This window comes from Panulirus ornatus, chromosome 33, assembly GCF_036320965.1.
Source record: "Panulirus ornatus isolate Po-2019 chromosome 33, ASM3632096v1, whole genome shotgun sequence".
In the NCBI taxonomy this organism is placed as follows: Eukaryota; Metazoa; Arthropoda; class Malacostraca; order Decapoda; family Palinuridae; genus Panulirus; species Panulirus ornatus.
In genome coordinates, this window is record NC_092256.1 from 11251172 (window position 1) to 11278024 (window position 26853).

The 26853-nt window shown below is 47.4% G+C and overlaps 1 protein-coding gene across 1 annotated transcript in view; it reads left to right on the forward strand.

Moving 5' to 3' along the window:
- Nucleotides 1-26853, forward strand: part of LOC139759459 (protein slit-like) — a 1061304-nt gene that overhangs the window by 180849 nt on the left and 853602 nt on the right. The window contains 1 exon segment of the mRNA XM_071681610.1: nt 23556-23627. Coding sequence (XP_071537711.1) covers nt 23556-23627 — 72 coding nt within the window.

The following is a 26853-nucleotide window of genomic DNA, read 5'->3' on the forward strand; positions in this document are numbered from 1 at the left end:
GGTAGGTCAGGTTAGGTAGGTTAGGTAGGTTAGGTAGGTCAGGTAGGTCAGGTTAGGTAGGTCGTGGTTAGGTTAGGTCGGTGGTTAGGTAGGTTAGTGGTAGTCAGGTGGTCAGGTCAGGTTAGGTTAGGTTGGTAGGTAGGTCAGGTTAGTTAGGTAGGTCAGGTAGGTAGGTTGGTCAGGTTAGTCAGGTTAGTTAGGTAGGTCAGGTCAGGTCAGGTTAGGTCAGGGGTTAGGTAGGTTAGGTTAGGTTAGGTCAGTTAGGTCAGGTTGGTTAGGTGGTTAGGTTAGGTTAGGTTAGGTTTGTCAGTCAGGTAGGTTAGGTTAGGTCAGGTAGGTAGTAGGTCAGTAGGTTAGGTTAGTTAGGTTAGGTCAGTTGGTTAGGTTGGTGTTAGGTTAGTTAGGTCAGTAGGTTAGTTAGGTGTGTTAGTGGTCAGGTAGTTAGGTAGTAGGTTAGGTAGGTTAGGTTAGGTAGGTCAGGTTGGTAGTTAGGTTAGTCAGGTTAGGTTAGGTTGGTTGGTTAGGTTAGGTCAGGTAGGTGTTGTAGGTAGGTAGGTTAGGTGTAGGTAGGTTGGTAGGTAGGTCAGGTAGGTTAGGTTAGGTAGGTAGGTAGGTGGTAGGTAGTCAGGTTAGGTTAGGTTGGTTAGGTTAGTTAGGTCAGTAGGTAGGTAGGTAGGTAGGTAGTGGTTGGTTAGGTTAGGTTGGTAGGTAGTCAGGTTAGGTCAGTGTTAGGTTAGGTTAGTAGTAGGTGTCAGGTTAGTAGTCAGTTAGGTTAGGTAGGTTAGTTAGGTCATGTAGGTTAGGTGGTGTAGTTGGTTAGGTAGGTAGTCAGGTTAGGTAGGTGGTAGGTGTAGTTAGGTTAGTTAGGTTAGTCAGGTGGTCGGTTAGTAGAGTGGTCAGGTTAGTAGGTTAGGTTAGTTAGGTGTCGGTGGTAGTAGTGGTAGTAGTTAGTTAGGTGGTAGTAGTGGTCAGTTAGTAGGTCGTGGTAGGCGTGTGGTTGTGGTGTTAGTAGTTGGTTGTGTAGCGGTAGTCGGTAGGTTAGGTTAGGGTTAGGTTAGGTCAGTTCAGGTCAGGTCAGGTCAGTTAGGGTCCAGGTCAGGTTAGGTAGGTTAGGTTAGGTTAGGTCAGGTTAGGTCAGGTCAGGTCAGGTTAGGTAGGTTAGGTAGGTTAGGTAGGTCAGGTCAGGTAGGTTAGGTCAGGTCAGGTCAGGTCAGGTTAGGTCAGGTTAGGTCAGGTTAGGTTAGGTAGGTCAGGTCAGGTTAGGTTAGGTTAGGTTAGGTCAGGTTAGGTTAGGTCAGGTCAGGTTAGGTTAGGTTAGGTCAGGTAGGTCAGGTCAGGTTAGGTTAGTAGTCAGGTCAGGTCAGGTTAGGTTAGGTTAGGTTAGGTCAGGTAGGTCAGGTCAGGTAGGTCAGGTTAGGTTAGGTTAGGTAGGTTAGGTAGGTTAGGTCAGGTCAGGTCAGGTTAGGTTAGGTTAGGTTAGGTCAGGTTAGGTCAGGTAGGTTAGGTCAGGTTAGGTCAGGTTAGGTTAGGTTAGGTTCAGGTCAGGTCAGGTTAGGTTAGGTCAGGTTAGGTTAGGTTAGGTTAGGTTAGGTTAGGTCAGGTCAGGTCAGGTTAGGTTAGGTTAGGTCAGGTTAGGTTAGGTTAGGTCAGGTTAGGTTAGGTTAGGTTAGGTTAGGTTAGGTTAGGTTAGGTTAGGTTAGGTTAGGTTAGGTTAGGTTAGGTCAGGTCAGGTTAGGTTAGGTTAGGTCAGGTTAGGTTAGGTTAGGTTAGGTTAGGTTAGGTCAGGTTAGGTTAGGTTAGGTTAGGTTAGGTCAGGTCAGGTCAGGTTAGGTTAGGTTAGGTCAGGTCAGGTCAGGTTAGGTTAGGTTAGGTCAGGTCAGGTCAGGTTAGGTTAGGTTAGGTCAGGTCAGGTTAGGTTAGGTTAGGTTAGGTCAGGTCAGGTTAGGTTAGGTTAGGTTAGGTCAGGTCAGGTTAGGTCAGGTAGGTTAGGTAGGTTAGGTTAGGTCAGGTTAGGTCAGGTCAGGTTAGGTTAGGTTAGGTTAGGTCAGGTCAGGTCAGGTTAGGTTAGGTTAGGTTAGGTCAGGTCAGGTTAGGTTAGGTTAGGTCAGGTCAGGTCAGGTTAGGTTAGGTTAGGTCAGGTCAGGTTAGGTCAGGTTAGGTCAGGTAGGTCAGGTAGGTTAGGTAGGTTAGGTTAGGTCAGGTTAGGTCAGGTTAGGTTAGGTCAGGTTAGGTTAGGTCAGGTCAGGTCAGGTTAGGTTAGGTTAGGTTAGGTCAGGTTAGGTCAGGTTAGGTTAGGTCAGGTTAGGTCAGGTCAGGTTAGGTTAGGTTAGGTTAGGTTAGGTCAGGTCAGGTCAGGTCAGGTTAGGTTAGGTTAGGTCAGGTTAGGTTAGGTCAGGTCAGGTCAGGTCAGGTTAGGCTGTATCATTATTGTCAGGGGACACGACATGATTACGAGCTATAAGTTCTTACTCCAAATGAGTTCATTATTTCCCTGCTACTGATCGTGGCGCAGCCTTGGTACTATAGGATCCCCGTAAATAAGGGGGGGGGGGGACCGGGGTTTTGTTTCTCCTCTAACCACACTGATCTATGATGTTCCGTATCTCTGCCACCATCACAAACAACCTCGAAGGGTGGGTACCCAGTGCTCTCTCTCTCTCTCTCTCTCTCTCTCTCTCTCTCTCTCTCTCTCTCTCTATATATATATATATATATATATATATATATATATATATATACTCACTTGCGAATAGCTACAATATTAGTTTGCCAAAATGGCAGGGCCAGCGCGTAGCGGTTCCCGCACGTCTTATTTCGATGCTCTTCAGAGAGAGAGAGAGAGAGAGAGAGAGAGAGAGAGAGAGAGAGAGAGAGAGAGAGAGAGAGAGAGAATTGTATCACGAAACACTGTGCAGGAGTTGTGTCAGAGTTCCGTGTTACGTAATCATGAGTCATTATAGCGGTGTCCGTAGAAAGACGACATGCAGGTGTGTGTGTGTGTGTGTGTGTGTGTGTGTGTGTGTGTGTGTGTGTGTGGATAATGCTAGTGGACATGTCTTTAGCCACATGTACAAACAAGCGTTCCTGAACTGGTCGTAAGAATTTCTCAGGTTCTGAAGCTACTACACACACTGTTCGACAGGTCAGCCCCCCCCCTCACTCACAGGCCTTGGTTTATTTTGCCGACGAGTCGGCACCGGTGGGTCAGACGGTATTTTGCCGACTGATTATTTTTTTTTCTATTACTGAAGATATTGACTCTTTCAGACGCAGAAAGTTTTTAGAAATGTGAATTTTTTATAGATTTTTTTTTTTTTTTATAAGCAAGAAGTTTAATTCTAATTGCTCTAAGTTCAAGGTTGTCCCTGGATGAATTCATACCCATTCACACCTTGTAGCCTTGGCCAAATGTTGGGTCAAACCTGTAAAAGCCAGCAACCCTAACCTGACCTGACCTAACTTAACCTTACCGTATCTAACCTACTTTATCCTAGCATAATTAACCTAACCAAAACTGACCTGACCTGACCTAACCTAACCTGACCTGACCTGCCTAACCTAACCTAACTTTTACTGAAGTATTTATGAAATATAACAATATTATCATAATCATTTATATTCTTTACTGAAGTATTTATGAAATTTAACAATATTATTATAATTTATATTCTTTACTGAATTATTTATGAAATAGAACATAATATTATCATAATCATTTATATTCTTTATTTCATAATTTGATCTTTATTAGCCATTTTTCTTTCTCTTATTTTAGCAGTGTTGTATTTTCATTTGAGCTGTATTGATTATCTTTTTTTTTGTCATTTTACTTTGGAATTGTTGGACATGTAAGGACAGCTTGTGGGTGGCGGCGAAGTGGGTACAAGTTGTGGTGCAAGCGTTGGCCCAAGTGGTGCAAAGTTGTGTGCTTTAAGTCACCGCGGGTAAGTTACCCACACCCTCTCTGGTCCACCAGCCAGTGTGTGGGCGAGGCTGGCTGGCCCGTCACAGTAGTCACACACTTTTCCCCTCATTTTAACCTCACACTCCTTTGTGTCATCGTATAACGCCGTAGTGTGACATAGGAACACGACGGGGGTCGGGGCAAGTTTGTATCAAAGGTCTGGTCTGTCACACTCAAGGGGTCGCGTTGTCGTGGATAAGGGTCTTACCAGCACCCTCAGGAGTCGTATTGGCATCCTTAAGGGCAGTACAATAGTGCTCAAAGAACTTGGAGTCTTCACTGCACAGAGAGTTGAGTCTTCACTACACAAAGACCTGAGTCTTCACCAGGAAGGTCACCAGGGTGGGGTGTCGTCACTAGCTTCACCAGGTCGTCTCCAGGTTGTGGTGTCCCCACCAGCTTCACCAGGTCGTCACCAAGGTTGTGGTGTCCCCACCAGCTTCACCAGGTCGTCTCCAGGTTGCGGTGTCCCCACCAGCTTCACCAGGTCGTCACCAGGTTGTGGTGTCCCCACCAGCTTCACCAGGTCGTCTCCAGGTTGCGGTGTCCCCACCAGCTTCACCAGGTCGTCTCCAGGTTGCGGTGTCCCCACCAGCTTCACCAGGTCATCACCAGGTTGTGGTGTCCCCACCAGCTTCACCAGGTCATCACCAGGTTGTGGTGTCCCCACCAGCTTCACCAGGTCGTCTCCAGGTTTTGGTGTCCCCACCAGCTTCACCTTCCACTTGCTGTGCGAAATAATTTCACAAGATAAAGTTTGCTCATTTTAATATTTGCAAGGGATAAAGTGAATTGGAACGATGTGATATATAGGGGTCGGCTTGTTGTCTGTCATTGGACTGAACCAGGGCATGTGAAACGTCCGGGGTAAACCATGGAAAGGTCTGTGGGGCCTGGATGTGGATAGGGAAGAAACTGTGGCGTCGGTACATTACACATGACAGCGAGAGAATGGCTGTGAGCGAATACGGCCTTTCTTCATCTGTTCCCGGCGCTACCTCGCTAACGCAGGAAACAGCGACCTTGTATGAATATAGATATATAACCATATCTTTATTCTTCTAATTTCCATTAAAGTTTAATCACTTTGTTCCTGCAGGGGTTAAATTTAGTGTCGTGCACCCGCCCGCCCAGGGTCGTGGAGGGAGAGGGTAATTGTGTGTGTGTGTGTGTGTGTGTTCGGCGGCTGGATTACAACCCGGATTTAAGCGATGTTTATTATTAACTCCGGGTCAGACGCCATTGTTCCCCTTGGTATTTAGGAGCCTAGAACGCCCCCCGTCACCACCTCATAACTAAGGTCAAGGGGCTTATTCAGCACCACAGGGGGAGAAGGGAGGGAAATCAGGGGAGGTCAGAGGAGTTGAGATGGCAGGGAAGGGCAAAAGCGATGTAACTCTAGTATCAAGGGTCAGGCGGTGGCGTAAGAATGACAGAGGAAATGTAGACAACGGAAGAATTGTATGCTGTAGCGACGGAGGGCATATTATGTAGGGACGGAGTGTGTGAGTCGTAAGGACAGAGGGAGTGTGTGTGTGTGTGTAGAGAGAGAGAGAATGAGGGAGGAGCTGGTGGCAAGGGAGGTTCTTGAGGGATGCAAGGAGTGATGGGAGTTGTTGCTGCTGTTGTGTGGGGATTTAGTGAGTTGCTATTAGGACTACGATAGATTTTGTAGGATTAGGGAGGGAGATGAAAACGATTTGAGGGAGTTTTTGTAGGTGGAGGGGAGCGACGTTTGCAGGGACGACGTGTGTTGGCGAAGGGATTGGGGAAAGATCCAATAGGAACTGAAGATAATCCCGTAGGGATTGTGGGCGTCGGTGTGTGGATTACGAGTCGTTGTAGGGAGGGATTCATTGAGTTAGTCGGTTGAAAATATTCCAGGGATGCTGATGAGGTAACTTAAGGAGTTCATGAAACAGTCCAGGGAGTTTATGACGTAATTTAGGGAGTTGGTGCAGCGAGTGGGTAGTTTATGACGTAATTTAGGGAGTTGGTGATTGAGGGAGTTGGTGATGCAGCAGCGAGTGGGTGTAGGAAGTGAGGAAGTTGATGTCGGGATTGAGGAGTTTTTCATAAGGGTTCTGTAACACTGTGGGTCCCTGGGCCAGCCAACCTGTTATCCTCATGTGTTGACGTATTTCACCCACTGCACCTTCGCTGCTCGCTGCCTTACCCATGTGCCCCCTCACCTCATGTTGTTTGGGAAATATTTTGTCTTTGTGTCATTTTCAACAAATACAGATTAACAAATATGAATAATGGTGTTGTAGGGATAAGAGTTTTTGTTTCAGTGGGTTGAGGATGATGTCTTTGTAGGGACTGCGAGTTCTGTTGTAGGTGAGAGTGGGAGGTTGTCGGTGGTTTTTTGAGGGGAGAGGGCGAGGTGAGGTGAAATGCCTGGTTGTAAGGAGAGAGAGGATGCTTGTTCCATACGTTGTGGAAAACCTGTGGATATGATTTAGAAAATGATGTAGGAGTTCTTAAGATATGAAGGTTGTAGATGTTGTAAGGGTTGTAGAGAACAAGGTAAGATAAGGGTAGGTTGAAGGAAGTGGAGGATCGGCTTGAGAGAGTTCAGAGACGGTTGTCAAGATAACGAACCTATGTACCTGTACGTTGTAGTGAACCTGTGTACTTGTACATTGTAAGGGGAGTACTTACAGGTGGACCAGTGCGTTGTAAAGGCAGCAGCACCGACTGTGTTGACAGGAATGTAGACATTTTCCATGTCTGTGTTTAGGTTTCACCACTATTTGCATGGGAGACAGACAGACAGACTCAGCATGGGTCACAAGACGCTCTGGTGCACTTGCGATGGATGGGGGGAGAGGGAGGGGTGTCGTCGTGTCTTAATATGGCTCGTGCTAACCCGGATGTCCACCCTGGGGGAGGAGAGAGAGAGAGAGAGAGAGAGAGAGAGAGAGAGAGAGAGAGAGAGAGAGAGAGAGAGAGAGAGAGAGAGACGTGAGACGTCAGTGCCTTCATCATTAACGACATTGATTGGTTGGATGACTGAGCCCTGAGTTATGTTGGTGGGGTACGCGTCCGTGGCTAGTCTTCGCATGGAGGGTGACACAAGTTTATTCTGTGCGTGAGTGATACTTCGGGGTCGCCCTCGCCCCCGTGTGTAAATACGCACTGTATGACTTACAAGTATTCGGGTGTTGATACTTCTCGATACACCTCGTGTACAAATCGTCAGCAGAGTAATAGGAACATCAACTCTTACATTTGAGAAAGATCCTGGAGTCATGTCCCTCTTCTGTCTCCTTATGAGAATTTCAATATATCGAAATATGCCGTCTGGTTGGAAAAGTTTAAAGCTAGGCTGGTCAAGAAGACACAGGTGGGTAAACCTCTGCAAGGAGCCAGTGATGAGAGGGACTGGCGAGGCATTAGGGTGGGATGAGGAGGTGTGGGAAGGGCAGGAGAACAGGATGGGGAGGAGTGAGGAAGCAGATTACACCACGGGGGAGAGGACAAGGCTGGTAGGTAGTGAGGGAGGGAGGGTCGGGTGGAGTGAGGAGCCCCCCGGGCGACAATATCGTATTTGATATTGGCTGTTTGCATTCCCAGGGCAAACACGGCCGGTGAAAATGTAGCGTAAGTATTCCGTTAATTTTCCCCTGTCTCCTCACACACACACACACACACACACACACACACACACACACGGGTGTACATCTCCTGCTGTACGAGTGAATGGTCACACATCCCCTCACACTCCCTACCTGCCTGCCTGCCTCCTCCCAAGCCTCCGTGTGGTACATGATTTGCAGGGGAGGCTCGGCCGTACCCAGCAACACGGCCGCCACTACCGCAAGGTGATCCATCCACCAGTCGACGGAAGTGTACCCCAGAGGTCCTCCTCCTCCTCCTCCTCCTTCGTCTGCGCCCCCGGCAGAAGTGGTTGGGGGTGTGTGGAGGAGGTGGGAGGGAGGTGGTGTCTCCTGGCTCCGATGGCAGCTCTTGTTTACCTAATTATACACCATCATTAGTTTCTCTCTCTAATTATCATTTATCTGTTTGCATAGCCGGGATCTGATTATTTTTTCCCCCCCCCACTGTGGTGTTATCTGTGGGTGCAGGTGGTGGTGGTGCAGTGGTCTTCAGCTGTTGTCCCGAGGTGCAGTGGCTACGTCGTGTTCTGGTTGTATCTTGCATGGTGTAGGTGCTGGAGGCTTAGATGTTATTGTGGTGTTCATTTGATCTTCAGGTTGTATGGTTTTGATTCAGTGTTTCTTTTGTGTGTGTGTGTGTGTGTGAGAGAGAGAGAGAGAGAGAGAGAGAGAGAGAGAGAGAGAGAGAGAGAGAGAGAGAGAGAGAGAGAGAGAGAAACGTAGATCCCACAGACCCAACGTCCAGGCGTGGTGGTCTGGCCTTAACGCTGCTTAAAAAGATGAAAAAAAATAGAAATGAATTCCCCTTATAAGCAGTAGAAGAAAAGGATAGCAAAGCAAAGACTCCCTCTCCACCCTCCACTCCCTCCGGTAACACGACGAGCGGAAAATAGGGAGGAAAAAAAATACCTTGCAGGATTGATAATTTGAAGGAAATTTTCATTAGAAAGTCGGGAGAAAAAAATACCTTGCTGGATTGATAATTTGAAGGAACTTTTCATGGGTAAGTCGGGAGAAAAAAATACCTTGCAGGATTAATATGCCTGAAGGAAATTTTTCATAGGAAAGTCATAAGGTAGAATGAACATGAATATGTCATGCATCCCATCACCAACGACATACATCCCTTCATTCTTTGTTATAAAGACAATACTAAGGATAAACTTGAGCTCCAGGCTCTCAACTTCCCAAGTCTGTATTATTCCTGATGTGGAAGAATGATACAGTAATTCTCACTTACTCTCTCAAAGCAGGTGACATGGGTTAATCAGTGTTGGTATGTTGCTGCAACGTGGCCAGGGAGAGATCAGTGTTTGAGAAGGTAGCCTGATACACACCACTGTGTTATGATGACCGAGTAAGTGAATTACTCAATATCGAAGAGTGACAAGTAACGATCTGAGAAAATATTTTGTGGGAGCTTATTCCACGCATCAATAAAGTCTTTGGTAAAGAAACATTTCGTACAGTCCAGATTATCTCGGTGACCTAATGTAAGTTTTGGTGCGTCTCCTCTCGTTGGTAATCCTGCCGCTGCTGCCGTAAAGACATTTTCAGCATCGGCGATGTTGAATCCTTTGAGTATTTCAGAACACTCGATTGATTTGCCTCAGAGACGCATCTTGCTTAGGGAGAACGAGTTGAAGTAAGTATTTGTGGTGGTGAAGGCGACTTCGTAGAGATGAGGTGTATGAATGCAGGTAGGTGAAGGCGACTTCGTGGAGCTGAGGTGTATGAACGCAGGTGATCTAACGCTGTGGTCCAGAGGTTCCTGTGTTGTCCCAAGCTACAGACGCTTTCTCTCTGGGTTCAGATTTCATCCGAAGAAATCAGTTGTTTTTCTTTACATTCCGATGTCACGTGGACATGCAGATTGGTCTGGTGGGGTGTAGTTTGTTTCCCCAGTTGTTCATCTTAAGACTTGGTGAGATGTCATGATCTGCTACCAAAACACTGCCGACCCCTCTCGTCATGTCGCGTATGACTGCAGTTCGCTTGAGACACGCATCACCCATTACGCATGTCAAGGTTTGTTCTCTCTGGCTGTCTGGTCGACGCATCTAGTCGAGGTATTGGAACTCCGACTCTTCCCATGTTTGGTCTAACGCACACACACACACTCACACACACACACAACCATCGAACTGAGGATGTAGTGGGTACACGTACGAACGCATGGATTACAAAATTATCCAGCTAGCTGTTCGCTCCGACTCTTCCCATGTTTGGTCTAACACACACACACAAACACACACACAACCATCGAACTGAGGATGTAGTGGGTACACGTACGAACGCATGGATTACAAAATTATCCAGCTAGCTGTTCGCATCGTATTGTAGGGCAAAAGTTGGATGTGCTGCTTAAGTTTGGTCGGTACACTTGTTGAAGAAGGAATTAAGAAAGCTGAGTTATAACAACAAGTTACAAGCCATTAACTTGTCCTCTATGAAAAAGAGAGAGAAGTAAGGAGAGAATTGATCAAGCCTTTGAACCTCTTTGATGACGTCAATATCGAATTGTTCTTCGAAAGAGGTAGAGATAGAACAACCAGAGAGACCACAACATAAAACCCAAGCTAGAATCTGGTTAGTAAAGTTGGGTGGCTCTTTTATAGTATGAGCGTAGTGGATGACTGGAATAAACTGAGTGATAACATTGTCAGGGCGGACGGCATGCACGAGTTTCAAAAGTTGTGCGATAGCAAAGAATGTTGGAGAGTCTGGGGGGGCCCCTCACGAGTGTAGGTAGAACTCTCCCTCCCCGAACAGAAGAAATGGACTCTCGTTCTTCACTCTCATTTTTCTCCTATCGCCATCACTATCCTCCGTTCCTTACCCTTTCCTCTCTATCCTTCTCCTCCAGTTTCGTCACGTCTATCTCGTATATATATGTCACTCTCTTATCAAACACTGACCCGAATTTATCCTTACATTTGCCAGTCAGGTCTGTCTCACACATTCCTCTCTCAAACCTCCCTTTCAAAGATATGTTTTCATTTCGAATCGTAAACGCCCTTGGCGAATTCCCTCCACTTGCTCTGGCCCAAGTGTCGGGATGAGGGGTTGCGAAGGTGACCTCCCCAGGTCAGAAGGCACCAGTTTTATGACACGTACGAACACTCAGCTGTGTGTGACATCTTCTGGGACTGATTTATTGCGATGTGATGTGGAGGCGGTTGCTCTGCTTGCTCGTGTGAATATCTTTCCTCTTTATTCTGCTGCATTGGTCTGATTGCCTTCAAGATTATGTCGAGTGAACGGCTCCACAAGAAGGTAACCACACACACACACACACACATATATATATATATATATATATATATATATATATATATATATATATATATATATATATATATATATATATATATATACGTATATATATATATATATATATATATATATATATATATATATATATATATATATATATATATATATATATATATATATTTATGTAAATATAATGTGTGTGTATGTGCTATGCACTATATATATAATCAGTGTATGAACGAATGAATGTATACATGTATTTATGTATATATAGTGTTTGTATATGTACATATGTACGTATGTATGTAATAAATACCCTTGAGGTTAGGTTAGGTTAGGTTGGGTTGGGTTGGGTTGGGTTGGGTTGGGTTAGGTTAGGTTAGGTTAGGTTAGGTTGGGTTGGGTTGGGTTAGGTTGGGTTGGGTTGGGTTGGGTTGGGTTAGGTTAGGTTAGGTTAGGTTAGGTTAGGTTAGGTTAGGTTGGGTTGGGTTGGGTTGGGTTGGGTTGGGTTGGGTTAGGTTAGGTTAGGTTGGGTTGGGTTGGGTTGGGTTAGGTTAGGTTAGGTTAGGTTAGGTTAGGTTGGGTTGGGTTGGGTTGGGTTGGGTTGGGTTGGGTTAGGTTAGGTTAGGTTAGGTTAGGTTAGGTTGGGTTGGGTTGGGTTGGGTTGGGTTGGGTTGGGTTGGGTTGGGTTGGGTTGGGTTAGGTTAGATTAGATTACATTAGGTTAGGTTAGGTTAGGCCGCGAGTGAAAAGGCATCTTGGCGAGGTCGTATTATCTTCAGTGGACGAGATGGGAGGACAATGTCGCCGAGGAATATATCTCACTCCCAGAGGAGTCCATCCTTACCTTGCTACTGACTGTAGCACAGCCTTGAAGCTGCAGGAGCTCCCTCCCTCCAAAAAGGAGAGGGTCCTGTGGTTCTATGATTAATCTTTGACGAATGATTCACTGATTAATCAAAAACTCACGACATGGTAATGACACAGTTACAAACTGATATGAAGCTTCAGTGTTTTCTTTGGCTTTTGTAAAGATAGAGAAAGAAAGAGGATAAGTATGATACCCAGTGGTAGAGAGTGTACAGGTATTGGTTGTCTTAGTGATATAGATTGTGTTAGAATATGAACCGACATGTCTTAGGGCGTCCTCCTACAGTGAAGTGGGATAGTGCATAGGGCGGAGGAAGAGCAGGACATCCCCCTGTATATTGCCACCGCACACTGTTGGTTTTCGGGGTTCCTGTTCTGCAAAGTCGGTGGGAGGAGCGGATAAGAAGACAAAATGAGGTGGGTGGAGAGGGTGCGGAGGGGGAGGCCATGGACTACAATATCCTCTTTGTTATTGGTCGGTTGTATTCCCTGGACAAACATGGCGGTTCAAACACACCGAACCCAATATGGAGCACAGCACTAATAACATGGGGCCCCTCCCTCCCTTATTGTCCCGAGTGCCCCCTCCCGCTCCATCCCCCTTTCCCTACACCACACCAACCACACCCCGGGGATCAGGGATGCCTGGCGGGGAAGAGTGGGGGGCTGGGGTTGGAAGGGGGCAGGAGTAATGACAAGTGCAGTGGCAATGGAGGGACTTGAAGGGGGAAAGGAAGAGACGAAAGAGGAGCAGTGGGAGTGGAAGAGGATGATTGAGAGGAAAGATTAACAGATGTGGAAGACGAATGGTGATGGAAAAGTCGGTGGTGCAGTATTACAGGAGGGAAAGATGGCCCTTGCATCGTGTGAGGGTGGAGGAAGGGAGAGACCAGCAGCACAGTGGGAAAGATTAGCAATAATGTCGACATAAAAGGATTATATTGGAGGAAAAAGGCTTTAATGGTGAGTGTAATGCCCGACTGCGTTGGGGAAGGCGGGTCAGTAGTGTGATGAGGAGTGGAGCAGGGAAACACGAGGTAGGATACCCAGAGGTAATGGTTGGTCCGTCTCTCAGTAATGCACCGTGATGTGTATTCTCATCTCCGTCACCGTCTTAGTTATAACATGGGTGTGAGGTACTTGACCTGAGGTAGGTGGAAGCTAGTACAGAGCGTACCAGTGACCCTGTACGTAACGAAGACACAGGAAAAATGATAGATGGGCCTGTGTGGGCCCAGGGAGCTAGAGGGTCCTCTTTCCGTCAAGCCTACTTACTATCTCGCACCACTCTTCACCGATATTGTTTCCACTTACGCTTATTACTCTCTTCTCATTGATAATGTTTCCTCTTCCCTGAAAACCTCTACAAATCTTCACCCTCGCCTCCACAAGGCGGTGATCAGGCATACCACCAGCTGCCCCTTTCGGCATATTTACATCCAAAAGTTTCCCATGTACACGCCTATCAGTTAGGATGTATTGCAGTGATGCCCGCTGATCATCCTTCATACACACGTACGTACACTTGTGTAAGTCCTTTCTGAATCAGGTATTTCCAATCATTAGTCCTTTTTCAGCACACAACTCCACAAGGTGTTCACCATTTCCATTCACTTTACTGAATACCCGATGCTCCCCAGTTATACCCACAACTACAACATTGCTCACCTTCCCAATCAAATCACTCATCAATGATACCCGGTTTCTTGCATCAAAACTGATGAAACACTCACTCAGCTGCTCCCAAAACGCTTGCTTCTCATGCTGTTTCTTCTCATGGCCAGGTGCATATAAGCACTGATAATCAGCCATTTCTCGCCATCCACTTTCATTTTTACGCACATCAGTTTGGAGCTCACTTCCTTGCACTCTTTCACACAGTCCCACAGCTCCTGCTACAGCAGTAGTGCTACTCTTTCCTTAGCTCTTGTCTTCTCATCAACCTCTGGCTTTACTCCTAAGACATTTCCAGACTGTTCTTCCCCTTTATCTTTCAACTTTCACTCAGAGCCAGAACAACCACGCTATTTTTCCCAAACATACAACCTATCTTTCCTCTCTTCTCATCTTGGTTATAGCCACACATTTAGAAACCCCAGCCGGAGCATTCGAAGCGGATGAGCTCTCCACTTGGCTCCTTCTGTTCCATATCTTAGAAATTGAAACAGAAGGAGAAGGTTTCCAGCTCCCCAGTCCCGTCCCCTTTAGTTGCTTTATACGACACGCAGGGAGTACGGAGGTAGAATTCTTTGCCTTTTCTGCGTTAGCGAGAAGAAATTCCGAGGAAGATAAACACTTCTCGCTTGGCTCCTTTCGTTCAATCTTTTAGAGACTGAATTTCAAGATGGAAAAGGTTACCAGACCCCGTTCCCACCCGTTTTGGCCGACGTTTACGATATGTACGGAAGATCTGGGAAGTTTTATTTCTTTTCTATCCCAGGGATATACATAGATACTTCAGCCTGAGCCAGATACCCAATCTATCGACTAGCTCCGAGGGGAAGGATAAACATGTGGGTTGGCTGTGGATCGACTGCTGCGCAGGATTCGAACCCGGGCGGGCCCTAGTGTGAATTCGTGGACAGCGACATCGCAGGAGCCACTCTGCAGCAGTAGAGCAAGGGAAACTTTGTACGTAAATCAGAATGGCTATGGCTGAGTGGCAGGGTATAACATACCTCCCTTGTAGACCAGGGGATGATCACTTTGGGCTGAGCGACAGCGCCTCAGGAGCAGCAGGAGGCAGGCGTAGGGTGTGACTCCTGGCCGAGGTAATGAAGTGTTGCGGGTAGATTAAGAAACAGTTTAGGGAGGAGGGGGAGAACAGGCCATCAACACCGCTACTGACGCCGCTTCGCACCCTTAACGACTCTGGCAACCAAATCGGGTACCAAGAGGGTGGCGCCGCGCGTGCGGTGTGGTGTGGTGTGTGGCGGGGCGCGGTGATATGGTGGTGTGAGTGCGCGATGCGGCGTTGCTGCATAGTGTGACTGCGGCAAGAGAGGGTGTGAGAGCATGTGCAGAGTGTAGGCATGTTACGTGCTGTCCACTGCCGTTGGGTGGCTGTTAACTTGAAACATTTGTGAACAACAGAAAATCGGCCGCTGAAAAGCTGGGATGTTGTATTGCTGTCGTAACATAACATTTCTGCGGTCTACGAGGGTTCCTGACGTAGTAGTTCTGTCGTCCACGAGAGTTCCTGACGTAGTAGTTCTGCGCTCCAAGAGGGTTCCTGACGTAGTTTCAGCCTCCCTGGTATGGATGGAGCACTGCTCGTAAATCCAGGGTAGCTGTTCTTCCATCTCTTCGCCAGAGTGGCACCAAAAGCCTTCAGCCTCTTGTAACTCTTCTGACGTTGTCTGTCTTTAACCATGTCTTTCCGTCCGCCGTGGTGTGGTTGATGCATCTTCGTTCTACGGATACCATTTCGGCCACTGATCTCACGATCTGCCTGCGTGTGTCGCAGCTCTATAGCGCGCGCGCGCCTGGCCGTTGCTTCCCATAGTTTTTCTTTGGCACACCAGCCACACGAAGATTTACCGTCATGATACCTTTTTCCCTCGTACATCGAACCAGTGGAACTCACTCTCTTCCTTTCTCATTCCCTGTTCCTTTACCCTTCCCATCTCTTAAAAGAATCAGGTCTGAGAAGTTAAGATTAGTCCATGTTCCATCTTTATCTTACGTTTTCTGTTTCACCTTTCAATATGGATGGCTGACTGCTGGGGGCTTGCCTCTACCTGGGCCATGTCCGCTGCCATAACAAAAACGTGGGTCATCAAAATCATTAATTGATTAAATTGTAGTATTGTAAAGTTGGGTCAAACTGATGTCATAAAATTGACCTTTCCTTCCATTTCTTTTGTTATTTGGTGATTAAGATGGATTCTGTCGTTCATTTGTGTTTCGATCCTTAGTAATTTTGCAATTACTAGACGAGGGTGTGTGGGGTGTCACACGATCACTGTGTACCAGCTGTGGCTTTAGTGTTTGGAGGAGGGAGGGAGGGAGGGAGGCAGGGCAGCCTACAGCGAGGTGTGTATAAACAGTTCCCATTGGTACATTTACGACAACACAGCTATGGCTGTAGTGTTTGGAGGAGGGAGGGAGGGAGGCAGGGCAGCTTACAGCGAGGTGTGTATTAACAGTTCCCATTGGTACATTTACGACAACACCAGCTACAAGTCCTGGTGAGGAAGAGTGGAGCGTACGTCGTATTATGGGTTGTGCTGTACATTATGAAGTGACTGTATAGTGTTCCTGTGTGGCGTCCAGCCACTCTGTATGACTGGAGGTTTCACGTTTCTTTATCCCTTTGAGCACAACGGTACAGTTCCTGAGAACGACGGTACGATCTTTGAGCACGACGGTACGATCCTTGAGCACGACGGTACGATTCCTGAGAACGACGGTACGATACTTGAGCACGACGGTACGATCCTTGAGCACGACGGTACGATCCATGAGCACGACGGTACGATCCTTGAGCACGACGGTACGATCCTTGAGCACGACAGTACGATCTTTAAGCACGACGTTACGATCCTTGAACATGACGGTACGATCCTTGAGCACGACGGTACGATCCTTAAGCACGACGTTACTATCCTTGAACACGACGGTACGATCCTTGAGCACGACGGTACGATCCGTAAGCACGACGTAACTATCCTTGATCACGACGTAACTATCCTTGATCACGATGGTACGACTCTCGGGTTGTATCATCATCATGCTCAGGGATCGTACCGTCATACTGAGTGTCTTGATAATTACCGACCATTCCACTTATGCTACAGAGGAGCAGTGGTGGCGGGCGCAGCCTCCGTCATGCTGTGAGGTGTGTGCGCGAGTGTCCTTCGTCACAGGTGTCAGGGTATGTTCCAGTCTCAGCTGGTTGGCCTGCTGACATGCACAGCTTTGGCGTCTCCTCCTGAACTTATGATGAGCGGCCAACTGTGACTGGAATTTAGGAGTCTCTCTCTCTCTCTCTCTCTCTCTCTCTCTCTCTCTCTCTCTCTCTCTCTCTCTCTCTCTCTCTCTCTCTCTCTCTCTCATGACACGCATGACTGTCTCTTTTTCTTTTCTTTTTTTTTCTGCCTTACCCACACGGTTGGCTGGCATCGTTTAGCCAGTCCGCAAGCGTAACAGTGTCCTTCTTCATCTCACACCTAACACTCGTGAGCATGTAACCACCTCACACGACTCGTTCTTCGTGTCATTTTCGTGCCTTTTGTCAAGATCTCGTCGTAATTACTCGTAACTGTTGTCCCCCCCTTCGCCTCCATCCACCAGCCCTTCCGTCTCCACATCAACCTACCGTCCACCAACCTCGCACCTGGACCCCCTGGAAGCCTGCCCTCCACAGGCCTGCCACCTGGGCCCTTCTCCGCCAGTAGACTTCCCTGAAGCCATGCAGTAAATCAGGCCGCAGGAGGGTGTAAAGCTGGCCACAACTGGGCCTGGAGATTAACGCGAGCCACGCTTCTGTTATCGCCGTGTTGCTGCAAATGTATTCCCGGGGAGCTTCCGCTACTGGAGCCGTAACTCTTGTACGAGGTTATTTATGGAGGGGTCGTCAGTTCACGGGGGTCGTGTGGCAAGGAAGGGGGGGACGCCCATTAGCCTGTTGAAGGCCGTGCGTTGAACTGTTGGGTGTGGACGGTCGCGGCGGCACAGGGTCGTGCGTTGAGCATCGCCGCCTGGAGGAGGCATGCGTGAAGGGGATCGTGGGTGATAGAGGGAAGGGAAAGAAGGCATTACACTTGACTACCCGCTCAGGGTGATTCTCTCTCTCTCTCTCTCTCTCTCTCTCTCTCTCTCTCTCTCTCTCTCTCTCTCTCTCTCTCTCGTAGTTTCCCCGCGGTAGTGGTGAGGGAGCGTCAGGAGCAAAAGAAAGAAATGAAGGGCCTCATTGGCCCACATCCAGTCTCCAGCTGTGAGTGTATCATGCACCCAGACCAGTGCCCCAATCCGCAGCAAAGCCCCACACACCGTTGTCCGTATATTGTCCTCACGGTTGTCATTTCCAGCACAGTCACTCCTCCGTCCCTTTCAATTTAGGTCTCGGGCAACACCGCCGTGACCACTGCATCATCAGACATGCCCAGTTTAGACCTCACTGTGACTTGTACTTCCAGACACACCTCGGTTCACCCAGAACCTTCCCCCCCTTTTCCCCCCCGCAACCACCTCACTGGTTCACTTATGCTCTTGGAGTTCCACTCTGAACAATATTCATTCCTTTGGTAACTAAAGCCCTTCACTTGCTCATGGTTCCTCCCATTCAGACTGTCTTCCCACCCATGCCATTTCCTGTTTTCCTGAAAACACTGTGATGTGTTACACTCTCCTCCACCGAGAAGTGGTCAGACATCCCACCAGCTGCCCGTCTCAGCACGTTCACATCCAGTAGACTCTCCTTTGCGTCCTTGTGAATTAGCTCGTAATACAATAATGCCTGTTGGCCCTACCCCCACTCACTAACGTATATATATATATATATATATATATATATATATATATATATATATATATATATATATATATATACATATATGGATATTTCTTATTTCTAAACCAAGTACACAATTGGACAAGCTGTTCACAGTTTTCATTCACAACTGCATGATCACCTACTATTGCATATTAATCTTCCACCACTAATACTCGATTCCTCCCCTCAAGAATGCTGTACCACTCACTCACCTCCTCCCCCAACACTATGCTTTCTTTCTCCTCATTCCTCTCACTGTCAGGTGCACAAGCACGGACAACTCACCCACCTTCCGTGATCTGCTTTTAGTCTCGCCCACATCAGTGTGGAATTCACTTCCTTACACTCTCTTAACACATTATCCCCACAACCCCCTCTGCGATAGTGCCACGTCCTCCGCTTGTGCTGAACCTCACATTAACCCTGGAGTTTACCCCCATGGACATTCCCAAGCCATTCCTCCTACTCTCCCTTGAGGTAAGGTTGACTCAGAGCCAGAACACCCTGGTTCCTCTCCCGTAACGTACACCTTGTTTCCTTCGTTCTTATCCTGGTTATGTCCACGCACGTTCAACACCCCAGCCTCGCTTGGCTTCTTCTGTTCCCTATTGTCCCATTTCCCCAAGGATAAAGGAGATATGATTTAAGACAAATAATCTTATTGTGAGTGAACTTTTTGTCTAGTGTGAAATGAAAGAGGGAGATGAGGTCCTGTGTGTAGATTGAGTCCCTACACACGTGTACGTGTATTTGTGTGTGTGTGTGTGTGTGTGTGTGTGTGTACATACATACATACATACATACAGAAAAAGAAGGTAATAGTTGGTAGATACGTTCAGGGCATGAGAGTGATATACAGCAGTTGGCGTCGGAGTGTGTGAAGTCTGTGATTCATATGTGGATTATGAAGTTTTACGACTCTCGCTGCACGGCGGTGCGAAAGGCGACATTAAGGCGATTGGTTTTCCTAGGAAGGTGTGGCACTGTGATCGCCCGGTGGCTTGCTGTCGTGACCGTTGTACTAATGGTGGTGGTGGTGGAGGAGGGGGAGAGCTGGTGTTGACGGTGGGGCGGGGGGACGCGGGTGACACACACACACACACACACACACACACACACACACAGGTGCCCAGTGCTGGGGGATGGGTGGGTGGGTGACACAGTGTTACTGGTCATGTAATTCAGGGCAAAGTTCAGGGCTCCATTCTTGGGGGTTCATGACAGTCGAGGTGTGTGTGTGTGTGTGTGTGTGTGTGTGTGTGTGTGGATGTTGTGTGTGTGTTGTGTGGATGTTGTGTGTGTGTGTGTGTGTGTGTGTGGGTGTGTGGGTGGGTGTGTGGTTGTTGGTCCTGGCCAGCCAGGGCTGTGCGGGACCAACACCCTTACGTCGGCTTCACCTGTGGTGTACGTGGCATGTTTACCTGGCAAGAGGACAGGTAGCAAGAGGACCTGGTGGTTCACGAGGCGATTACCAGGTGAAGGACAGTCATGCTGTGAATAAGGGCAGATATTATGAATTATGTACATGTGTATATATATGTATATGTCTGTGTGTGTATATACATGTATACGTTGAGATGTATGGGTATGTATATGTGCGTGTGTGGATGTGTATGTATATACATGTGTATGTGAGTGGGTTGGGCCATTCTTTCGTCTGTTTCCTTGCGCTACTTCGCTAAAGCGGGAGACAGAGACAAAGTATAATATATATATATATATATATATATATATATATATATATATATATATATATATATACACACGGAGGGAGTAAGCAAAATATTGCTCAGTACAGCGGTGCCCTACGGCAGGTGCGGAACGTGTCTTTGGTCATCCCGTCGTGTGGGATGAGGAGAAAAGAATGATGGAGGAACAGCTAGGGTGAAAATTGAGAAATCACGAACCGTCCATTCCCCCGGACGGAGGGGCTATGACTCACTCGAGCTTGCGTGACGTCTGGTCATAAATTCCTGATGGGTGTTCAAGGCTCTCACTCGATAGCTGTGGAGATAACACGATATGGGTTATAACGTATACCACACAGTAAATGCCGAAGGACTTAGTAATCAGAAAACGGAGGTGTGTGTGTTCGACAGTGTCCTGATTTTTACGGATCATTTCTCTTACATTCTTAAAAAGTACAGACAGATATATTCCTAAGATCCAGGCAATTTAATTCACCCCAAAGTTAATTCTTTGTAAATGAACGTAAATCGAACGTATTCTACCAGTAATGTGTTTGTAAGTGCCGTAACTTCAAGGAGACACAGTATTTCCAAAGATAAGTGTACGAAAAACGTAATTTCTCGCGTATCCACTTTTGGCATCTAGTGAGTAAAACTTACCATATGAAACTATGTAATGTATGAAATGAAATACGAATTGTAACATGTAATATCAACCCACTGGGGGTCTGAGTAAGACCCTTTGTGACCCCCTGTGATCCTTCAGCGCTACTTGCTCACAGGGTGAACATGGATGGGTGCACAACAGACATGCCGGGGTTACCGGCGCGAATCAATCTCACCAGACGTTTGTTTGGTAAACGTAAAGGCTGTCAGTCGCCAGGGCTGCGAGGCCATGGTCACCACTCATTCCTCTGCTTGTGCTCTCTGTTTCCTGGAGATTCCTCCAGCGTTCCTCCCTCATCTGTCAGGCCAACTCCTGGTGTCCCGCTGGACGTCTTCCATCAGGGGGTCCAGCTCAGGCCAACTCCTGGTGTCCTGCTGGTTCCAGTTCAAACACATCTTGGCTTCCCTCGTGTCCTCCAGTCTCTGTACATGGGTATACGACCTTGGCTTATTCTATACCGTTCTTTGTAATACATGTGAAACGATTAGACCCTATCTTATCTCTGGTGTGTCTCATCCGTGCTTGTATCTTATCTGATTAACCTCAGTTTCCTCATTTCTTCCGCCTAGATCTGTGAACTGGTTTTGGGTTGTTAGGGATTATGCTTCTGACTCCTGTATTAAAATGGGTTGTAGAATTGTGGGACTGTATATATATATATATATATATATATATATATATATATATATATATATATATATATATATATATATATATATATCATCTTTAGGGGAGAAAGAGAATACTTCCCACGTTTTCCCTGCGTGTCGTAGAAGGCGACTAAAAGGGGAGGAAGCGGAGGGCTGGAAATCCTTCCCTCTCGTTTTTTTTTTTTAATTTTCCAAAAGAGGAACAGAGAAGTGGGCCAAGTGAGGATATTTCCTCAAAGGCTCAGTCCTCTGTTCTTAACGCTACCTCGCTAACGCGGGAAATGGCAAATAGTATGAAAAAAGAAACAAATATATATACACTTCTCGTTCCCTCCACCTCTGACACAGATATCCTCTTGGTCAATCTTTCCTCACTCATTCTCTCCATGTGACCAAACCATTTCAGTACAGAGAAGCTAAACCCTACTGACTGCTACAGTGAAGCTAAACCCTACTGACTGCTACAGTGAAGCTAAACCCTACTGACTGCTACAGTGAAGCTAAACCCTACTGACTGCTACAGTGAAGCTGAACCCTACTGACTGCTACAGTGAAGCTAAACCCTACTGACTGCTACAGTGAAGCTAAACCCTACTGACTGCTACAGTGAAGCTAAACCCTACTGACTGCTACAGTGAAGCTAAACCCTACTGACTGCTACAGTGAAGCTAAACCCTACTGACTGCTACAGAGAAGCTAAACCCTACTGACTGCTACAGTGAAGCTAAACCCTACTGACTGCTACAGTGAAGCTAAACCCTACTGACTGCTACAGTGAAGCTAAACCCTACTGACTGCTACAGTGAAGCTAAACCCTACTGACTGCTAGAGAGAAGCTAAACCCTACTGATTGCTAGAGAGAAGCTAAACCCTACTGACTGCTAGAGAGAAGCTAAACCCTACTGACTGCTACAGTGAAGCTAAACCCTACTGACTGCTAGAGAGAAGCTAAACCCTACTGATTGCTAGAGAGAAGCTAAACCCTACTGACTGCTACAGTGAAGCTAAACCCTACTGACTGCTACAGTGAAGCTAAACTCTGCCTTCTGCTGCAGACAACCTTAGCCTGATTTTTTTCTTCAAAGCGAGCCACTGCCCACCCCAGATGATGATGATAGTGAAGATAAACGACGGTATAACCCTCGGGTATGATGACCCACCCACCCGTTGACCTGACCTCTAAAGGTCAAGCTGGGGAGGAAGTCCGATGACCCACCCACCCGTTGACCTGACCTTTAAAGGTCAAGCTAGGGAGGAAGTCCGATGACCCACCCACCCGTTGACCTGACCTCTAAAGGTCAAGCTGGGGAGGAAGTCCGATGACCCACCCACCCGTTGACCTGACCTCTAAAGGTCAAGCTGGGGAGGAAGTCCGATGACCCACCCACCCGTTGACCTGACCTTTAAAGGTCAAGCTAGGGAGGACGTCCCATCGTAGCCAAGGGTCGTGACCTTATCCTGGAGAGGTTAAGGATGTGGGTGTGGCCGAGATGAACACCATCTTTCAAAGGATCTAATCCCATTTCTTATTTTGTTGACAGGTCTTAAAACTGCCTTGCGTGTTGTGTCAACATTACGGTATGAATCTGGGGAATTGTTAACCACTGAGGTGGTTAGGTTGTTTGAGTTCCACTGTCATCTCGTTATCAGGGGAATTGTTAACCACTGAGGTGGTTAGGTTGTTTGAGTTCCACTGTCATCTCGTTATCTAGGGGATTGTTAACCACTGAGGTGGTTAGGTTGTTTGAGTTCCACTGTCATCTCGTTATTTGGGGAATGTTAACCACTGAGGTGGTTAGGTTGTTTGAGTTCCACGGTCACCTCGGTCAAATTGTCTTGACTCACTTCACCTTCAAGGGCCTCGTTCCACCTCATCATCATCAGCCCGTCTGTTATTACCTTCAGTGTGATCATTAATATAATGACTGGCCATTACCTCGCCACGAAGACTGGAGGAGGACATCACCAAGGGTTCGGCAGAAGGTGGGGGATGGTAGTAGGACGCAGTAGAAGGCTTAGGGCACAAGAGGTAGAGGCACAGCAGAAAGTACTTAAGAGGTAGTAGAGGGTAATCATGAACAATAGGATACAGTACAGAGCAGCAGAAGTTAGGTAATACACTTGGGTCTACTTAACATGATGATCCTCACCATCACTGTAGTGAGTAATACACTTGGGGCTACTTAACATGATGATCCTGACCATCGCTGTAGTGAGTAATACACTTGGGGCTACTTAACATGATGATCTTGGCCGTCGCTGTAGTGAGGCCACGCCAGGCTCTGGCCCGTGTTAATAATTGTCTTCCCTTGTGTTGACAGAGACCTGGAGGGGAACAACCTGACGGTGATTCACTCGGCCGACTTCGAGCACCTAGACGACCTTCGCATCCTGTGAGTACTCACACACACCTCTGGTTGTGACCTCTCTCTCTCTCTCTCTCTCTCTCTCTCTCTCTCTCTCTCTCTCTCTCTCTCTCTCTCTCTCTCTCTCTCTCTCTCTCTCTCTCTGTCCTCCTGCAGCATCCGTTGTGACCTCCCTCCTCCTGTCTGTCCTCCTGCAGCAGGAGCTCTCGGCGGAAGAGCTCTTGACCAGCTGAGGCCTTCCTCCTCTCTGTCCTCATACAGCAGGACTTTTCTGTAAGGAGCTTTTGACTAACTGAAGCCCCCCCTCTCCTCTCTCTCTCTCTCTCTCTCTCTCTCTCTCTCTCTCTCTCTCTCGTAACAGAAGCCATCTGTAGGAGCTCTTGGCCGACTGGGGCCTCCCTGTGGCGTCATGTGTAACTTCCACAGTCTCTCATGTGAGAGAAGTGTGATCCTTACACACTGTGCCAACCAGAGGGAAGAGATATGTAAGTAGGATAAAGGAATGTACTTTACTATTTTTGGTCCTTCATGTTCGTGTTGATGTTTACTGTAGCGCTTGAACGCTGTTCGTTGATTCGCCAGCTGGATAGAAGACATCGCCCGAGAGAAGTAAGTGATTCAATTGAGCTATGATTTAGTTTTTTTTTTATATTATTCATAGGTACGTAATTTTCATGCTGCCACTCTATATGTCATGTCAATATTTGTCCTGTATTGTGTTAGTAAGACAATAGATATATCAATGTTTTTGTTTTAGTTGTCCATGTCAGCCATTGCCCCAGGTGTGCAAGATGCTGGACTCTTTCAGACTACCGGAATACATTGCGGTTTTCACTCGGTTTTATGGCTGATGTGGGAGGAAGAGGTAGCGTCAGTTCTGACACGAAGGGTGCAGGATGCCACCAGCATCACTACAGCATTCGTGACTGTAGACCGACAGGACTGTAAGCTTGTGTGACGAATCAACTTCGTAGCGAATTACGTCATGGTTATCTGGCCGCTGTGGTCTGACAGAGACCCTGTGATCCTTTCGCAATGTTGGTCACAGGACGTGCGAAGTTAGGAAGACTTGCCGGTGGATTCTGCATGTCAGAAAATGGCACGTATCTTTCTTCGTGTCATACACAATAAGTAGCATTACCTCCTTAATCACTGTATCAGCGAAGGGATGAAGGAACGTCATGCTACCTCCAGTAACCCAGCCGCTGACACAGGCAAAGTCATACGACAGATGCCAAAGGGGAGGGCAAGCTGGGGTGGCTCTAGGCCAGCTGCCTTGCTCTGGCCTCAGAACTGGGCTCGAGGTAAAGTTTTTTTTGTGTCTGAATGATTAGCAGACTTGGTCATTCGTTGTACCGGTCCCTCTCTCTCTTTAAGAGGAAGTGGAATTAAGAAGCGAGTGTGCGTTCTCACGGTCACAACAGTAAGAGCGTGTCGGGAACTGTCGTAGAGAATGTGTGTAGTTAAGAGGACGCTGGTACAGCATCGCCACCTTGGATTGGTGCACTGGGGGTGTATGTCAGCTGGAGATGTGATGTAGCGTAGTGAAAGCTCCTTCCAAGTGTTCGTTACACCACTGACTCATAACTGTGGTAGACTGCGAGGGTCTGGTGTGGGAGACCGATTTCAGAACGTGCCTGTAATTCGTACTACACATCAGGTAGTTATATCTCTCATCGCTAAGAGTACAACTGTCATGATCATGTTTATGTAACTGTATTCTCAGGTCCCTCCCTCTCCCACAGCAGCAGCAGCGACAAATCCGCAGACGAAAACGTAGAATTGTGTCTGGTCGAAATAAGCCAAGAACGTTGCTCCTGTTCCACGTTGGTTGCCTCGTGTTGCACGAGAGTGCTGGCTGTGGGACACCTACCTGGTGGTGGGTCGGTCTTGCCGGAAGATGGAGGGGGGGCGTCAGAAAACAAAGGAAGGACAGGAGTATGCGAAGGACTGGAGCAAAAAAAAAAGAAAGTAGACAAGGGGAAAAGTGTTGTAGCAAATGGACGGGTTACGCCCGGGGGGTGTGGATGCTGTAGGGAGATGGGTATAAGATACGAGGGAAGAAGTGTGAGAGAGATGAGATAACGAGGATAATGTCGGTCAAGAGAGAAGACGTAAAGAGCGAACGAGACACCGTAAAGTTAACAGCTCAACGCTGATGGATACGGCGGCCGTGGAGGGAAAGAAAAGGTAACGGCACTGAAATATGGTGGAGGACGCTCATAGCCTAGCTGGGAACGTCGAGTATTAACTCGTATATCAAGGAAGGAGCAGAGGAGGAGGAGGAGGAGGAGGGAATAATTGATGATTACTTGAGACGAGCGCGAGAGGCAGGGAAGCCTTACGTCATCGATGAATAGAGGAATTTTACGTTTACGAGGCATCAGAATGAGAGGCAGGAGCGGATGAAATTCACTTTTACCATGATGGTCGGCCGGGAAAGGGGAGGGGGGGATGATGGCTCCTTGTGTCACGGGAGGAGGATGTCTTTGAAGTGAGGCCAAGCTCGAGTGTTTGCTGTTGCCAGGACAAGACCCGAGGTAAATATTGTTGGCAGGCTTAGGGAGGGGGAGAGAGGGAGGAGGCGATGACGCAAGGCGCACGCGCTCTGTACCTGACTCCCACCCACCCACCCACTACCTTCCTGTTGGCTCTCTCTCTCTCTCTCTCTCTCTCTCTCTCTCTCTCTCTCTCTCTCTCTCTCTCTCTCTCTCTCTATATATATATATATATATATATATATATATATATATATATATATATATATATCATCCTTGATGTCTTTGTCTCTTTTTTTTCCTTTCTCCCTCCCTTCCTTCTCTTCTCACAATTAGCCTGAAGCAATAGAATGCAGCAGATGGGGGCCCACGTTTGGCGGGCGGAACAGACAGTTAGCTGTCCCTCGACATGAAGCGACACAGGAAGAGGTCAACACAGCATTGCTGTAAACCAGAGTGTGGTAACACAAGCTGTGCTAGACAGCAGCGTACAGGAAGATGTTGCTGTGACCTTTTCGGGTGCAACACGTATCCCAGCTGAGGAAAGAACGTGTGAAATGAAAAGAAAAAAGAAGATGGTTGTTCGCCTCTTGTGTGTAATTCAAAGACTCGTTAGAGCATTATGGATTTTTTTTTGTAGAATACATTTGGGAATTATATGCTCTATCGTGTACATGATGGTTCCATCAGGTCCCCTTTCATAACCCCTCCCATGTGAGTGCCTTAGTTGCATAGGTCGATTGTGTCACTCTACC